Source organism: Lepidochelys olivacea, assembly GCF_965140295.1.
Source record: "Lepidochelys olivacea isolate rLepOli2 genome assembly, contig: Scaffold_29, whole genome shotgun sequence".
Classification (NCBI taxonomy): domain Eukaryota; kingdom Metazoa; phylum Chordata; order Testudines; family Cheloniidae; genus Lepidochelys; species Lepidochelys olivacea.
The window spans coordinates 98,034-115,799 of record NW_028181947.1 but is presented as its reverse complement, the minus strand read 5'-3'; the positions used below and the strand labels follow the sequence as shown (position 1 = coordinate 115,799).

The 17,766-nt window shown below is 61.3% G+C and overlaps 1 protein-coding gene across 1 annotated transcript in view; it reads right to left on the bottom strand.

Moving 5' to 3' along the window:
- LOC311514199 (uncharacterized protein) overlaps positions 1-17,766 on the bottom strand; it is a gene marked incomplete at its 5' end in the record, with an annotated part of 64,023 nt that overhangs the window by 5,605 nt on the left and 40,652 nt on the right. The window contains 5 exons of the mRNA XM_084652603.1: positions 3,288-3,701; positions 4,167-4,364; positions 4,684-4,800; positions 11,100-11,399; positions 11,710-12,036. Of these exons, the coding sequence (XP_084508729.1) occupies positions 3,288-3,701; positions 4,167-4,364; positions 4,684-4,800; positions 11,100-11,399; positions 11,710-12,036 (1,356 nt within the window). The remainder of the gene's footprint in view (positions 1-3,287; positions 3,702-4,166; positions 4,365-4,683; positions 4,801-11,099; positions 11,400-11,709; positions 12,037-17,766) is intronic.

Genomic DNA, 17,766 nt, shown 5'->3' with positions numbered 1-17,766 from the left:
CCTGCTCTGCTCCCTCCCCCAAGGACCCCCCTGCACACCGGCCACTTGCTTGTCTTCTGCCTCACCCGAGCACCTCCTGCCAGCCGCTCGCTGCTCCACTGGCCCGCTCTGGAGGCAGCCCAACAGCTGATCGGTGGCCAGCCTGGGGCCCCAGTACCGCTGTGGCTGGTGGGTGCTGAGCACCCCCTATTTTTTCCCAGGGGTGCCTGAGCCCCAGCGCACCCCCGGAGTCAGCCCCTATGGGGGACAAGAGCGTCACAGCGACCCGCTGACAGCAGAGGAAGGGGGAGACACAGAACTCTTGGGATCTGTCACGGAGTGTGGGGGAGTCCGGGCCCTGCACCCCCTCTTCCTGCGATTCCCCGTGACTCTCAGCCAGCCAGTAAAACAGAAGGTTTATCAGACGACAGGAACACAGTCCAAATCAGATCTTGTAGGTGCAGACAACAGGACCCCCTCAGTCAGGTCCGTCTGGGGGGCAGGGAGCTTAGACCCCAGCCCTGGGGCTCCCTCTGTTTCCCCAGTCAACTCCCAGCTGAAACCCTCTCCAGCCGTCTCACCCAGCCTCGCCCCCCCACTTCTCCAACCTTTGTCCAGTTTCCCTGGCAAAGGCGTCACCTGGCCCCAACCCCCATCCTGGGCTCAGGTTACAGGCTCAGGTATCGTCCCTCCGGTGAAGTCACCCCCGGAGATCCCCATCCCCAACGCAGCGGGTACCTGAAAAACTCCCACGCAACATTCCCAGGTCAATCCGCCCGCTCCCTGCTCCGTGACCTGTTCCATTGCAGGCTCGGCAGGGGAGCGTCGTCTAGTGGTTGCCGACGCTTCTGCTCACGTCTCCCAGTGCCTCACAGCCATGTCCCAGCCCAGCCGGTCCTTTCTGTCTCTATCCCCCCAGCCCAGCCCTTCCCTCACTGCTCCTCCCCTTCTCCACGGCACCTGGGTGCCAGCTTGGGGGTGGGGGGCATTGAAAGCACAAGAGAGACAGGTGTCAGAGTGGCAGCCGTGTTAGTCTGTATTCACAAAAAGAACAGGAGGCCTTGTGGCACCTTAGAGACTAACCAATTTATTGGAGCATAAGCTTGCGTGAGCTACAGCTCACTTCATCGGATGCTCACTGTGGAAAATACAGTGGGGAGACAATCTCCCTATTCTCCGTTCCTGCGCCCAGTGGGAGCACAGAGCAAGCCCCGCTCAGCCCTGGCCCAGAGCACGCTCTGAGAGCTCGGGGTCGCGGAGCACGCTGGGTGCAGATGGACGGTGCAGAGAACTTAGCTGCCAAACTCTCACGTGCTTCTCCTGAGCACGTCAATGGTGATTGTCAGTGGTGCACAGCGGGGCTAAATTTGGACCAATTTTCACACAGGTGGCAAAAGCTAATTCTGACTCCTAATGACCCTCCTGCCAAATTTGCAGCCCCCACTCCTAAGCAGGGATGTGCATGAAGGTTAATATCAGCCAGGGGTGTATTAACAGGAGGGTCGGACGTCAGACACGACAGCTCATTGTCCGGCTCCGCTCGGCACAGGGGGGGCCCAGCTGCAGTACTGTGTGCCATTCTGGGTGCTGCGCTTTGGGAAAACTGGGGGCAACCTGGAGAGACTCCAGAGGAGAGAAACAAACTGATCAAAGGTTTAGAGACCTGACCTGCGAGGAAGGGTTAAAAACACGGGGTGCGGTTAGTCTTGAGAAAAGGTGAGTAAGGGGGAGACCTGTTCAGTCTTCCAATGGGACAGGGACTGTATTAAAGACAGCAACTGATTGTTCTCCATGTCCACTGACGGCAGGACAAGCAGCAACGGGCTTCATCTGCAGCCAGGGAGTTCTAGGTTCGATATCAGGAAACAGTGTCTAGCTCTGCGGGGAGCTCAGCCTGGAACAGGCGTCCAGGGGAGGTCGTGGGGGCCCCGTCATTGGAGGTTTTTGAGAACAGGTTGGACAAACCCCTCTCAGGGATGGTCTAGGGTTACATGGTCCTGCCTCAGCACAGGGGGAGACTAGGGGACCTTTCAGGTCCCTTCCAGACCCATGTTTCTATGAGTTTCTCAGTGCAGCAGTTGTAAGAATTTTTTGACTTCAGCAAAACAAAGTATTTTTCCTAAACATGTTCATTGAAATAGCCCAACCATTTTAGATGAACCCCCCCCCCAGCACTGTGACGAAATGGGGTCCTATTTACCTTGTTATGTTGCATGTAAGTCCAACTGTTGTATACTAACACTCTGTGTGTGCCTCAGTTTCCCTGGGTGCTACACCAATGCCTAGATGGTAAGGCTGCCCAGCTGTAAACACTGGAGCCCTTCGTAACCTGAGCCCAACACCTTTTTCCTGGGGGAGGGCTGACGGGTGTGCCTGGGGAGGCAGCTGGGAGGGGACTGGCAGTCTGGGAGTGCAGGGAGAGAGCTCAGGGCCATGGCTCTGGGCTTCCCTTGCCCCAAGATGGATTAGGCTAAAAGTCATTGATTTCTGTGCTAACAAGATCTATGCTATGCTGTGTCCTGATCAACTAATAAATCTTCCATTTTTCTGGCTGGCTGAGAGTCACGGTGGATTGCAAAGTCGGGGTGCAGGGCCCTCTGGTTTCCCCAGGGGGTCCCCTCCAGGTGGGCCCGCCAAGGGGAGGCATATGGTGAACAGGGATGCTCGATGCTCCAAGGTCAGTCTGGGAAGGCCAGAGCTGAGGTGGCTGTTTGCCCTGGGCAGCGAGCCCTGCGGGCAGACACGCCACCCCAGAGTCCTGGCTGGCTTCAGAGAGAACAGTTCCAGAGCATCAGACCTGCGCTCCATGACACCCACAAACACAAACGCACTCCAGGACAAAAGAGCTCGAGGCAGACACCCAGCCTGGGAAATTTCAGCCTCAGCAGTTAAAGTTTGGCAAAGTTACAAGCAACCAAAAACAGGTGCTTACAATGGGAAGTGTCGGGCAATGCCAACATCTGCACTTAAAGTTATTTGAACAGCACCTGGAGTGTCCTGGGCTCTCTCCGTGCAGAGGAAAGACACGGCCCCTCCTTTGAGGCGCTCCCCAGCTGTCGATGGGTTACCATTCGGTTGTTTCACATGGATTGTGCCCCCTCGGAGTGACTCTGCCCATGCTGGCAGAACCCCACCAGGGATGGGGCACCTACCATCTGGCCCTTTGCTGACCGGTGGAGGCTTGCTGGGAACGTCTCACAGAGCTCCCAGCACCTGTCCCTGGTGGGCTGCACGTTGAACAATGTTCAGTTGACATGGGCCCCTTCCCTCCCATGTTACCCCCCCCACACACAAACACTCACTGTTACCTCCTGCCTCTCCCTGGGCATCTTCCTCCTGTGCAGGATCCGACACCGTGTTTGCAGCCGCTTTGGTCTGGTTGTCAGGCACCCCCTGATCCTTCTCGTTGGTCTGACTGCCGGGCCCCCCCTGATCCCCTGCTTTGGGCTGGCTGGTGGGCACCATCGCCTCCCCACTGTGCTGGTTCAGATCTGTCTCTCCCTCCTCCCCAGCCGCACTGTGCTGGGCTGGGAATGTCGCCTCCACCGCCGGCCGTGTCTGTGGGGAGGCTGCCCCCGCTCGCTCCTCATCCTGGGCTCCCGTCTCCCCCAGTGGCTCCGTGTTCGGGGATGGCCCCTCTGCCTCTGGGCCCCCCTGCGTGATCCAGGATGATGCCCTTGGGCCCACGTCAGACGCTTTTGATCCAGAAGAATTGGAACTTTCTGGGAAACAAACCGAGCCGGGGGGGGTGTCACCGAGGGGCCCCACGGGGTCAGTTGCTTTGGCAGAACCAGAGCCCCCAGGTTACCCTGAGCCTGGGGGGCCACAGGCTGCCCCAGTCCTGCCTGGGTACAAAGGGTTAATTCAGGCCCCAGAGCCTCTGGCCAGTTCATCTGTCCACATCTCCTGATATTTAGGCCCAGACTCTCACCAGTGTTTAGGTTCCTGGCCTCCATTGCAAGAACTGAAATGGGTTTAAGCTAGTTCCTGATTCTGGGGGGGCCTGAGGCATAGGGCTTGAGCCATGGGGGCTGGTGAATACTGCTGACCCCACGCGACCCCATCAACCCCCCCCCATGCAGTGTCCCCCCGTCCTCCCACTGTGGGATCTACACGCACACGCAGCGGAAGGTGACCGACCCCATAGCGTGACCCCTCTGGAGTCGCTCTCCTCTCCTGCCCCTCACCTGTGACCCGCGCCATGTCCTCCTGCTCCTGAATCTCGCTCTGGTCCTGGCCCTGAGCAGGTAACAGCGGCTGCTGCTCAGGCCCCTTCCCGGCATCGCTGACCCCGTCATTCACCATCAGCACCATGTCCTCGCCGCGCGTCTTGTCTCTGCTCCCAGCTGGGTCCTCGGGGGGCGTCTCCCCTGCACTGTAAGGACCTAGACAGAGACAGTGGGACACACGGGGTCAGAGCAACACAGGGGGTCAGTGTCAGGGGGTCTGGGAGACGCGTCCGGCTGGAGCTCGGGGCCAGGAACGGCGGATCCCTGAGAGCAGGAGGGTGAAACCTCCCCTGGGGATGGGCCCTGCTGCAGGGGGCTCAGTCTGTAGGGAGACCCTCCAGCCCCGCAGCCCCTGGGGTGTCCCTGGCTGTGTCCCTGTCCCCTCGGCCTCCCCAGACTCTCTGCTCCCTCCGGGGCCATGCAGACACCTTCCCCCCCCCGCCCCCCACTGGCCAATGGCACCGTCCCCCGTTACCTTCCCGCCTCTTCCTCCGGCAGTAAATGGCTAACGCAGCCGCAGCTCCCCCTGCGACCAGGATCCCCAGGGTCGCCCCGATCGCGGCGCTGGTGTGATCCGCTCCTGCTCTTGGGACTAGGAGAGAAAAGTCAGACCCGGCTCACGGCACCGCCCCACACCGGAGAACGGGCTCCCCGTACCAACGGGACACCCGGGACGGTCTGACTGGGCCGTGCTCCCAGCCTGCCCGCCAGGGCCGTTTGCTGTGCTGAGGACGGAGACTCCAGCCGCTGGGAGCAGCTGCAGAAGCAGCCAAAGCAGGGGGTGCTGCACCAGGGGGAGGGGGTGAAATGGGGCCCAGCTGGAGCCACCCCTCCCCCAGCACCCCTGGACTCAGAACCATGCAAGGGAGACCCCCCCCACCCCACCCAGGGGGCACTCACGCCCAGGCGGGGATTCCCTTTCCATGGGGTTTGGGGGGGGACAACGTAGGGAGCAGCCAACCAGCCCCCCCTCCACACACACACACACAGAGCGGCACATGGTGAGAGCACACAGCAGACAAGTGACAAGGTCAGTGACCGCTCTACCCGGTCCCTGCTGAGTCAAACAAAACCTCTTCATTTCTTAGCCCGTCCCCCGCCCTTCTCTGAGGAGGGTGTCACAGAGTGTGGGGGAGTCCAGGCCCTGCACCCCTCTTCCTGCGTTTCACCAGGACTCTCAGCCAGCCAGTAAAACAGAAGGTTTATTGGACCACAGGAACACAGTCCAAAACAGAGCTTGTGGGTACCACCTGGACCCCTCAGTCAAGTCCTTCTGTGGGAGCAGGGAGCTCAGACCCCAGCCCTGGGGTTCCCTGCGTCCACCCCCTAGCCCCAAACTGAAACTCTCTCCAGCCCCTCCTCCTCTGGGCTTTGTCCCTTTCCCAGGCCAGGAAGTCACCGGATTCCTTTGTTCTCCAACCCTTTAGCTCTCACCTTGCAGGGGGGAAGGACCCAGGGCATCAGTTGCCAGGAAACAGGGTGTCGGCCATTCTCTGTGTCCAGACCCCTGCACACACCTGCCCTCTAGGGCTCTGCAACGATCACACCCCCTTACCCCACCCCCTAGAGACTTAAGAACTACACAGGGGAAACTGAGGCACCCCCACACTATTCAGAGGAAACATTAAGAACAGTCCCGCTTCATCACAGCTCCTTTCATCTGGTGCAGCCAGGTCAGGGGAGAGTGGTTGGTGTAGACGGTGAAGTGTCGCCCGAAGAGATAGGGCTCTAGTTTCTTGAGGGCCCACACCATGGCCTGGCACTCCTTCTCGATGGCCACGTAGTTTTCCTCCCGGGGTTGCAACTTCTTGCTCAGGTACACGATGGGGTGTCTCTCCCCCTTTTCGTCCTCCTGCATTAACACCGCCCCCAGTCCCATGTCTGAGACGTCGGTGAACACCACAAAGGGCTGGTCAAAGTCTGGGTTTGCCAGAACTGGGCCACAGACCAGAGCCTCCTTCAGCGCTCGGAAAGCCTCCTGGCACTGCTCGGTCCAGACCACCTTGTCTGGCTTCCCCTTCTTGCATAGCTCAGTGATGGGGGTGGCTATGGCGCTAAAGTGGGGCACAAATCTTCGATAGTATCCTGCCATCCCAATAAAGGCTTGGACCTGCTTTTTGGTGTGGGGAGCGGGCCAGTCTCTGATCACCTCCACCTTGGCTGGTTCCAGCTTTAGGCGGCCACTCCCCACCCGATGGCCCAGGTAAGATACTTCCGCCATCCCCACCTTGCACTTCTCCGCTTTTACAGTCAGCCCAGCCCCCTGGAGTCGGTCCAGCACTTGTCTAACCTGGGACACGTGGTCCTCCCAGGTCTGGCTAAAGACACAGATGTCATCAATATACGCCACGGCAAAACTCTCCATCCCCCTCAGGAGCTGGTCCACCAGGCGCTGGAAGGTGGCCGGCGCTCCCTTGAGGCCGAAAGGCAGGGTCAGGAACTCATAGAGCCCCAGAGGCTTCTTCTGGGCTCTGGCCAGATTCTCCCTGGCCAGGCCCATGAGTTCCGCCAGTCTCTCTCGGAAGATCAGGACATACTCCACCACTGACTCTCCATCGGGAGTGGCCTTCCCCTCCCACTCGTCTCTCATCAGGTCCAGGGGGCCCCTCACCCTCCTGCCATATAACAGTTCGAAAGGCGAAAATCCGGTCGACTCCTGGGGCACCTCCCTGTACGCGAACAGCAGGTGCGGTAAGTACTTGTCCCAATCCTGCGGGTGCTGGTTCATAAAGGTTTTCAGCATCATCTTTAGCGTCCCGTTAAACCTCTCCACCAGCCCGTTGGACTGGGGGTGATAAGCTGAGGCCCAGTCGTGCCGGACCCCACATTTCTCCCACAAGCACCGGAGCAGGGCCGACATGAAGTTGGAGCCTTGGTCTGTCAAGACTTCCTTGGGGAACCCCACTCGGCTGAAAATGGTCAGGAGCGCGTCGGCCATGGTGTCGGCTTCAATGGAAGCTAAGGGCACTGCCTCGGGGTAGCGGGTGGCGAAATCTACCACCCCCAGAATGTATTTCTTCCCCGACCGGGTCGTCCTGCTGAGAGGCCCCACAATGTCCATGGCCATCTTCTGGAAAGGCTCCTCTATGATGGGCAAAGGTCTCAAAGCCGCTTTCCCCTTGTCCCGGGCCTTCCGCACCCTCTGACAGGGGTCACAGGATCGGCAATACTGCCGGACCGTGGTAAAGACCCCGGGCCAGTAAAAGTTCTGTAGCAGCCTCTGCCGGGTGCGCCGGATTCCCTGGTGCCCTGCGAGGGGGATGTCATGGGCCAGGGACAGGAGCCTGCGGCGATACTTCTGGGGGACCCCCAGCTGCCTCCTGATCCCACAGGACTCTACTTCCCTTGTGGGAGCCCATTCTCGGTACAGGAACCCCTTCTCCCACAGGAACCTCTCCTGGCAGCCTCTCCTCATGGTCCGTCCCACACCGAGGTCGGCCAGGTCCCTGAGCTTCCGCAAGGAGGGATCTTTCCTCAACTCGGCCTGGAACTCAGCGGCTGGGGAAGGGACGGGGCCCGGTTCCCCCTCAGTGGCCGGGTCTGAGGCCTCAGCCTCTCTGAGCCGTGCCCCTCGGCGCTCCCCCCCCACCAGGGTAGGGTCCTGCGCCTCCGGTGTGATACCCTCCCCGAGGTCGGGGAGCAGTGACCCTCGCCGGCTCTGGTTACGAGTTACGACCAAGGAGTTCTGGGGGTTGCTTGGCCAGTCGTCTAGGTCTCCCCCCATCAAAACTTCAGTGGGCAAATGGTGGTGTACCCCCACATCCTTGGGGTGCTCCTTGGCCCCCCATTTCAGGTGTACCCTTGCCATGAGCACCTTGAATGGGGTCCTGCCCACCCCCGTCAGGGTCAGGTAGGTGTTGGGCACCACCCGATCTGGGGCCACCACCTTGGGCCAGGCCAGCATCACCTCCGTGCCCATATCCCAGTATCCACTGACCTTCCTCCCATCCACCTCCAGGGGAACAAGGCACTCTCTCCGGAGGGACAGCCCCGCGCCCACCCTGTAAACCGAGCACCCTGAGTCCAGAGCCTCCAGCCCTCTGGTGGGGCTGGCCTGGGGTACTCTTCCCTCCGGGGCAGGTGGTAAACTGGTAGGCCCCCTTTCCTGGGTCGTCTGCCCCTCGTCCAGCTGGGTCCCTACCCAGTTAACCCTGGGTAGGTTGGGTCTGCTCAGTCTGTCCCTGAGCCCGGGGCACTGGGACCGTACGTGGCCTCTCTGGCCACAGTGATAGCAGCTCAGGTCACGTTGGTCCCCTCGAGCGGGTCAGAGGGGCCCGATGCCAGGCGTTCCCCTTGGGAGGGGGTTCTCCCTATTTCCCCGCTGGGAGGCCCCCTGGTGACTCTCTCTCTGCATCGGGGGGGCCTGTTCTTTTGGGGCTCCTCCCGGCTACCCCCTGACCGACTGTTCACAAACTCGTCGGCCAGCTGCCCTGCGTGCTGGGGGTTCTCGAGCTTTTTGTCCACCAGCCACAGCCTCAGGTCGGACGGGCACTGATCATACAGTTGCTCCAGTACGATTAGGTCCAGCAGGTCCTCTTTAGCTCGGGCCCCAGCTGCCCACTTGCGGGCATACCCCTGCATCCGGTTGACCAGTTGTAGGTAGGTGACCTCAGGCGTTTTACGCTGACTCCGGTACCTTCTCCGGTACATCTCGGGGGTCAGCCCAAACTCACGGAGCAGGGCCTGTTTGAACAGTTCATAGTCCCCTGCCTCCGGCCCTGTCATCCGGCTGTACACCTCCACGGCTTTGGGGTCCAGTAAGGGGGTGAGGAACTGGAGCCTGTCTGCAGGGTCAACCCTGTGCAGCTCACAGGCATTCTCAAAGGCCGTCAGGAAGCTATCCATGTCCTCCCCCTCCTTACGCTGGGCCAGGAAGCACTTATCAAAGCTCCTTGCAGTCTTGGGTCGCCCTGCACTCACCGCAGCCGGGGCCCCACTGCTCCTCAGCCTGGCCAGCTCCAGTTCATGCTGCCTTTGTTTCTCCTTCTCCTGACGTTCCCTCTCCTTCTCCTCCAGCTTATGCTGATGCTGCTTCTCGTTCTCCTCCAGCTCATGTTGCCGCTGCTTCTCCTCATGCTGCCACTGCTTTTCGCGATCCTTCAGCTCCCTCATTTTCATCTCCCTCTCCCAGGCCAGATGCCTCTGCTCCAGGGATGGGGAGCTCCGCCGGGAGGATCCCCTGCTGGGTGCCGGGGTCAGGGTGCCTTCAGTATTCGTTGGGCTTCCCCCAACCCCTCCCCTAGGCCTAGGTAGGAAGGGTCTCGGGATGTCCTCGACCCCTCCCAGCCCGGTCAGGCCCCAGGGCCCACGCTGCGTCTGCCGGGCGGCTTCCCTCAGGGACAGGGATCGGGTCATCCAAGCGATCCCTCTCCTCCAGCTGGGCAATCAGCTGTTCCTTGGTGGACCTCCCGATGCGCAGCCCCCTCTGCCTGCACAGCTCCACCAGGTCGCTCTTAAGGCGTTTAGCGTACATCTCCCCGCTGGCCACTCGCAGGCCGGGCAGCTTCCCACGGTTTCCAGGAAGAACCCCAAGGGTGCCAGTCCTTCTTGAGGTCACCACCTCTTTGCCAGGGTCGAGCTGCAGACTCCTCCGCCCCTGGGACCACTCGCTGCGATCCCCCGGGGGACCCTGTTACTGCAAAAGTCCTTCTCTCTGGTCACACACTCCCAGGGGTTAACCGCCCCCTGAAACTGTCTCTCTCTGAATCTTCAGCACGCCTGGTCCCTGTCAATTCCCCTTCGTTTTACTGCTCCCCAGTCACTTACTGCAGGAAGCGCCGTTCACGGGGTGCAGTACATCCCACCACTCCCACCGGTTGTCACGGAGTGTGGGGGAGTCCAGGCCCTGCACCCCTCTTCCTGGGATCCACTGAGACTCTCAGCCAGCCAGTAAAACAGAAGGTTTATTGCACCACAGGAACACAGTCCAAAACAGAGCTTGTGGGTGCAACCAGGACCCCTCAGTCAAGTCCTTCTGGGGGGCAGGGATCTTAGACCCCAGACTTGGGGTTCCCTGTGTTCCTCCACCCAGCACAAAACTGAAACCAAAACTCCTCCAGCAGGCCCCCTCCTCTCGCCTTTGTCCAGTTTCCTGGGCCAAGGTGTCACCCGGCCCCAACCTCCTCCCGGCTCAGGTTAGAGGCTCATCCCCTGCTATCCCATCCCCCGTGCAGACAGTCCCCGTAAAACTAGACGCCATCCCCGGTCAATCCACCCCCCTCCCAGCTGCGTCACAGAGGGGTCGGTGTGTTTATGGCATAACCTAGTATTGTTATTATTCACCGCAACCCCACCACTTTTGCAGTCACTGCTGCCCAGCTGACCAAGTGACCCAGATGGCTCTGTACCAGGGACCAGTGATCCTCTTCATTACCTACCACTCCCCTAATGATGCGCTGTCCCCTTCCCCCACCCGGGGTCTGTCTGCTCTGGTTTGACTGGAAGCTGCTCAGGGCAGGGACCGTGTCCTCCTCTGTGTCTGGGCAGCTCCTGAAACAATGGGACCCCCCACCCACCCACCCGCGCACCCGTAATAGACAGGATCAGTCATTACCAAGGCTCCATCCCTGGGCAGCAGACACTGTGATGGCAGGCGGGGAGTGGGGGGGATGTTCTGGGTATTTTGGCTGCACAGGGATCTTCCTGCCCATTGGCTCCTCCAGCCCCTCCCCACGACTCACCCCTGACAGGCTGGGTTGTGCCTTGTGCCCGCTGCCCCACACCAGGTGTCAGCACGCCCCCCCCGCCCCCCCTCCCCAAGCATCCCAGCAGAGTCAGTCTGCTCCTGCTTAGGGGACGTGGAGGGGACAAAGAACAATGTGAATCTTTCCCAGTCAGCGATAAAGCAGGGTCTGGACCCCAGGATCCTGCCCTCCCCCAGCCCCCCCTCACCTGTGACCGCCAGGGGGAACCCCTCCCGCAGGGGCTGAGCCAGAGCCGCGTGGCTGACGTGGCAGGAGAAGAGGCTGCCGGAGTCGCTCGCGGTGGGGGTGAAGGTGTAGGTCAGGGTGAGGTTGAAGGTCCCGTCTGGGTTCCTCTGGGGGGCAGACGGGGTGACGTCGGCCAGAACCCGCCCGTCTCTCAGCCAGGCGACGGTGACGTCCGCGGGGTAGAATCCCCGCACGTGGCAGGGGAAGGCGCTGGCTGTGCCTCTCCCGGCCGCTCGCCGGGGGACGGAGAGTCTGGGCGCAGCTGGAAAGAGAGGCAGAGGACGGGAGTGCAGCGTTAACTCAGCGACCGCCACTGTCTGGCACGGTGCTGAGCCCTGCGGCCGCTGCACCAGCGCCCGGCCCCTTCCTGCGGCTGGGGCAGAACACGCTGCGTCCGCGACGGGCTGCACCGTTCGGCGACTCTGCACACACACGGTGCGCACGCATGCACGCCAGGGCTTCCACGTCCCCTCGCTCGCACGCACGCGAGCCACGCCGGCCTGCCAGCCCAAGCAGCAGTGGGACAATGACTCCTGGCGGCTTCTCGGCCGGGACTCCTGTGCCCTCCTTACCGAACACACGGAGGGTCGTCTCGCTCTGCTGCCGCTCCGCACCGTACCCGACCACACATTTGTACGGCCCCTCGTCCGACACTTGAACGTTCTCCATCCCCAGGGAGGCGTTCCCGATCAGTAACTCCTGCTTGGAGATGCTCACCCCTGGTGCAAACGTTTCCTTGCCCCGGTCGTACTGTGCCACGCTGCGATCCGAGAAATACCAGAACACCTGCAGCGCGGTTAGATTGATCGGCCCCCCGATGTTGAACCGGCATTTCAGCAACGCTGCAGAGCCCAGCACAGCCGAGGAGGAGGGCAGGGTGTATATCGTCAGTGGGTCACCTGTAAAATGAAACGGGTAAATAAACCACACAGGTTTGCAGTCCTGGGAACTGTCTCTGCCTTCAGGCAGGACCCTTTGCGTCTGGGATCCTGCTGCAGAGTCTGTTTCCGGCCCTTTTAGGAATGAAGGAAACTGTCGGACACATTGATTTGTGCAGCGAGCTCGGAACAATTAGGGACTGCTGGGAGACAAAGGAATGGGTCTGTAGCCAGGTGGGAGAGAGCTGAGCTGCAAGCTGGCCTGCAGGCAGCATGTCCCCGGCGCAGAGCTCCCAGCTCCACCGCTCGGGCCCCTTCCCAGCTGGGGACCCCTGCGTTTCTCAGCTGAAACCCAGCACCTTTCCTTTCAGATACGAAATGGTCATTCTTTGGAGAGAGGCGCTGAAACGAGCCAAGGGCTTGGACTTGCAGGAGGCAGGCGTTGCTCTCTGTGGACTGTGGGTGCTGTCATGTTTATGCAAAATCGAGGGGCCCCTCCCTTGCAAAATGTCTGTGGACTGTTTACAGCCTTGCGGTAGGATCCCAGCTGGTACAGCCAGCAGGGCCCATCGTGCCCCGCCCGTCTGGCCAGTTGCATAGCCCAGGCCGGAGAAGTGCTCCAGGGAGTCCTACGTCCGGCAGAGCTCCAGCCGTGCCTTCAGAGAGACACCCGATCACACTTCACTGACTCCAGGCGCTGGAGAAGCACCTGCTCCCCGGCGAGTTGTTCCAGGAATTAACTCCCCTCCCTCTTGAACACGGTCACGTATTTCTAGCCTGAGCGTGTCCTGTTTCAGCTCCCCAGCCACTGGCTCTTGTTCTGCCTTTGCTAGGGGACAGGCCCCTCTGCTGCTAGCCTTTGTTCCCCACGTGGGTGGTTCTAGACCAGCGTCCTGCCATCCCCCCTGAACTTTCTCTGTGCTAAGCTGAGCAGACTGAGCTCCTTGGGGTACATCCACACTGCAAAGGAAAACCCGCAGCCCCAGGTGGGCCCAGCTCTATTAATTCCGGCTCGGAAGCCTTGGGCTGCAGGGCTAAAAATGTTCCCAACCGGGCTGGAGCCCGGGCCCTGAGACCTGCCCTCCTCTCCATGTCTCCGAGCCAGGGCTCCAGCCCCGCGGGAACAGCTACCCGGCAGTTTTGTTCACACGGTTTCTTTGGGAAGTTTGAACAAGTTGACAAACCCCTGCCCGGTAAATATCAGCAACGAAACAGCCCCCACACCAGTGAGCTTCGAGGCATTAGAGAGTGTGACGAAGTGGGACTGTTCTTAATGTTTCCTCTGAATAGTGTGGGGGTGCCTCAGTTTCCCCTAGGCAGTTCTTAAGTATATAGGTGGTGGGATAAGGGGGTGTGATTGTTGCAGAGCCCTAGAGGGCAGGTGTGGGCAGGGGTCTGGACACAGAGCATGGCCGACACCCTGTTTCCTGGCCACTGATGGCCTGGGCCCTTCCCCCTGCAAGGTGAGAGCTAAAGGGTTGGAGAACAAAGGAATCCGGTGACCTCCTGGCCCGGGAAAGGGACAAAGCCCAGAGGAGGAGGGGCTGGAGGGAGTTTCAGTTTGGGGCTGGCTGGGACATGGAGTGAAGGGCAGACGTGGTTGTCTGGCTCATGGCCCCCCCAAAATGGACCCAGCTGAGGGGTCCTGTTCTCTGCACCCACAAGCTCTGTTTTAGACGACGTTCCTGTCGTCTAATAAACCTTCTGTTTTACTGACTGGCTGAGAGTCCCGTCTGACTGCGAAGTTGGGGGGCAGGACCCTCTGGCTTCCCCAGGACCCCGCCTGAGTGGACTCGCTGTGGGAAGTGCCCGGAGGGGCAGAGGAGGCTGGAGGCTCCGGGGTCAGACCCAGGAAGGTGGAAGCCGGGTGAGCTGTGTGTCCTGCAGACAGGCTGCTCCCCGAGAGGAGACGGCCCCGGAGTCCTGCCTGGCTTCATGGGGAGCTCCAGAGCATCGCCCAGGGACTCCGTGACAGAGAGGAATCTAGTCATGGGATCCTGCTACTGAACACAGGGTTATCGCAGCGCCCGGGTCGTTTCCCATGCGGCTATTGGCAACCCTGCAGCGCGAGCCCGAGGCAATAGACCTGGGCTGTGGGAATCAGTGCTGCGGGCTTTTCCTTGCAGTGCAGACGGACCCCAAGTCTCTGTCCGTGAGGCAGGTCTCTGCCCCTCTGGCCATGGTCCAGGAGTGCCTGCCCACGCTCACCACCGAGCCACCAAAGGGCCCTTTCCCCTTGGCTCAGCTCCAGGGGGTCTCAGGTTCTGCCTGCAGTGAAATCCTGCCGTTCCCCAGCTGTGCCCCTCACCCAGCACAGGCCCTGGCGTCCCGAGGACGGAGCTGGCCAGAGAGACAGCAGAGCTGCCAGCAGGTCAATTGCGCAGAAAGGCCAGCTCAGCCCCCCCTGCACACAGCACCCACAGCCAGACCACCCCCCCCCCCGCACACAGCACCCACAGCCAGACCCCCCCCGCACACAGCACCCACAGCCAGACCCCCCCCCGCACACAGCACCCACAGCCAGACCCCCCCTGCACACAGCACCCATAGCCAGAAAGCGGCTCTCCCTCTCGCCCTGGTGTGTCCCCCCCTCGGCACAGCCTGTCCCTTCCCACCTTTCCCACGTACACAATCCCCTGCACCTCCGGGTCATTCCCAGGGGCCCAGAGCAGAGCTGGGCCCCGCTAGGACCGAGCCAAGTCTTGGGCTCCATCCCCGGCACTCTACTCGGCCGGGGAGCCCCGGGGCCCTGCCCCAGGACACAAGGGGTCTGTACGTACCGGCCACCCCGAGGAAAAGGAGTGGGACAAGGAGATCTGCCAGCCCCATGGTCCCTGCCCTCCGTCCCACAGCCTCCCTGTCTCCTTCTCCGGGGCTGGCAGGGCTCCCGGGGAAGGGCGAATTCCCTTTCACTTTCCGTGGGTCACGGGGAGGGCTATAAAAACGGGCAAAGGGTGGCGATCAGGACGTCTGATGTTGCGGGGCGAGGCTCAGACGCACCTGCCCAGCGCTGGCTCAGAGGTGCACCCTGGGACAGACCTTGCCCCCCGCCCCACCCCAGCACTCCCGGGGTCCAGCGGGGGCACGGCCAGCCCAACACCAGGCCTGGGGGCGTTAGTCTGCCCCGGGAGTCAGCTGGGTCCAGCTAACCCCTGCTGAGGCGGTAGATTGCAGGGCCACAGGCTGTCTCTGGTCCCTGCCCCCCGTCAGAGCCTTGCCCCGCTGTGGGGCAGGCAGCGCTATTATCCCCACTGCCCATAGGGGACCCGAGAGGCCGAGTGACGGGCTGTTACGGGCTCCTGGCCCCGTGCGTGCAGTCTCCGGGGGGAACCCCCTTCAGTGCGACAGCCCTTCTCGGGGGTCCACTCTCTCTCGGGGCTCCAGCCCCTCCACCTCCTGGAGCCGCACCTCTCGGAGCCCTAGCCTGCCTGTCTCTGCCGTGGGCCCCTCAGGGAGTCCCCTCGCTCTGGGCCCCGGGGCCTCTGTGGGGTGTGAGGGGTTACACTGTTATAGCTCAGTGTGACGAAGTGGGACTGTTCTTAATGTTTCTCTGAATAGTGTGGGGGTGCCTCAGTTTCCCCTAGGCAGTTCTTAAGTATCTAGGGGGTGGGGTAAGGGTGTATGATCCTTGCAGAGCCCTAGAGGGCAGGTGTGGGCAGGGGTCTGGACACAGAGAATGGCCGACACCCTGTTTCCTGGCCACTGATGGCCTGGGCCCTTCCCCCCTGCAAGGTGAGAGCTAAAGTGTTGGAGAACAAAGGAATCAGGTGACCACCTGGCCCGGGAAAGGAACAAAGCCCAGGGGAGGAGGGGCTGGAGGGAGTTTTCAGTTTGGGGCTGGCTGGGACATGGAGTGAAGTGCAGACGTGGTTGTCTGGCTCACTGCCCCCCAAAATGGACCCAGCTGAGGGGTCCCGTTCTCTGCACCTGCAAGCTCTGTGTTAGACCATGTTCCTGTCATCTAATAAACCTCTGTTTTCCTGGCTGGCTGAGAGTCCCGTCTGACTGCGGAGTTGGGGGGCAGGACCCTCTGGCTTCCCCAGGACCCCGCCTGGGCGGACTCGCTGGGGGGAAGCGCACGGAGGGGCAGAGGATGCTGAATGCTCCAAGGTCAGACCCAGGAAGGTGGAAGCCGGGTGAGCTGTGTGTCCTGAAGACAGGCTGCTCCCAGAAAGGCGACTGCCCCAGAGTCCTGACTGGCTTCATGGGGAGCAGTTCCAGAGCATCGCCTGGGGACTCCGTGACAGCTTGCGAGAGGGGAAGTATTGCCTCTTGGAGGCGCCCAGCGGGGGTGGTATATATTTGTCCCAGGTCACTGGGTGGGGGCTCGAGCCGGTTTGCATTGTGTTATTGGAATGGAACCCCTAGATATTGAACCCGGCCCTTGTTGCTGCCAACTCTGACGGGCAGAAGGGTTACATATACGTCCTTTCTTCAGCATACTTACCCAATAGCAAGCTGCCCTAAGGATCCATCTAGCCAGCCAATCCAGATACCAGCTAGTTCCCTGGTTCTCTGTGCCATCTGTTAAACCATACATAAAGCTGCTTGATTCAGCATTGTTCTTCCCTATCTGCCCTGTGTGGCCTTGCTTAGTTTCAGGCAGTCGGACTCCGCAGCATATTGTGGCAGATCCTTAGCATGACTGCTGCGAGTGCCTCCAGGCGGGGGGCCAAGGACACCTGGGCCTAGTGCGAGGGGGCTTCATCGACACTCGTGGCCTTCCACCCCCTCGAGTTACCTAGTGGCCATGCGCAGTGTCTCCAGCACCGCCACGGGGCGATCTCAAGGGCCGTTTCACCTCAGCTGGTTTCCCACCCTTGCGTGGACCGTAGCACGTGTTCCCGCCGCCGGCCGCAGAAAAGGCCGGCACGCACGGACAAGTGGCATGGTCCGCCCTCGTGACTGGGCGGGCGTGGGTCAGGCCCGTCGTGCGCCGTGCGCCGCGGGGGTGTTACACGGCTATCACCAGGGCGATTCGGGGTTCTGGGCCGTTGTAAGCAGCGGTTCCCCCGTTTTGTGTTAATTTCCTTAGCGACGGTTTATTCAGGCATCTCCCCTGCCCCACATGGTCCTTACTCCCGCGACACCCGTACCCGCAGCGTCTCTCGTCACCCACCGTCAGTCGTTATTCCCCCCGCCACGCACAGGGACGAGGCAGGGAGCTGTCTGTGCTCCAGCCTCTCTGGCTGGACCCGGCTGGTCCGGTCAACGGGGTCCCCTCTCACCGCAGGCCAGTGTCCCCCCACTGGCCAGACCTGGTTGGGACTCCCGAGCTGGGCTCCGGGTCCCCAGGTCACCCGTCGCTGGGGTCTCCAGTCACCAGACCACTGGCCGGAGTCCCATGTTCCCTCGCCGGTCCTGTGTAACCACAAACTCCCTCTCGCCTCCCCTTGTTAAACCCATAGCACCCAGGGAAACTGAGTCCCACCCGTCACGGGGTCCCCGGGCGATGCTTGGAGCTGCTCCCCACAAAGCCAGGCAGGACTCTGGGGAAGTCTCCTCTCTGGGAGCAGCCTGTCTGCAGGACACACAGCTACCCCGGCTCCACCTTCCTGTGTCTGACCCTGGAGCCTCCAGCCTCCTCTGCCCCTCCGTGCGCTTCCCACAGCCAGTCCGCCCAGGCGGGGTCCTGGGGAAGCCAGAGGGTCCTGCCCCCCAACTCCGCAGCCAGCCAGTAAAACAGAAGGTTTATTAGACGACAGGAACATGGTCTAACACAGAGCTTGTAGGTGCAGAGAACAGGACCCC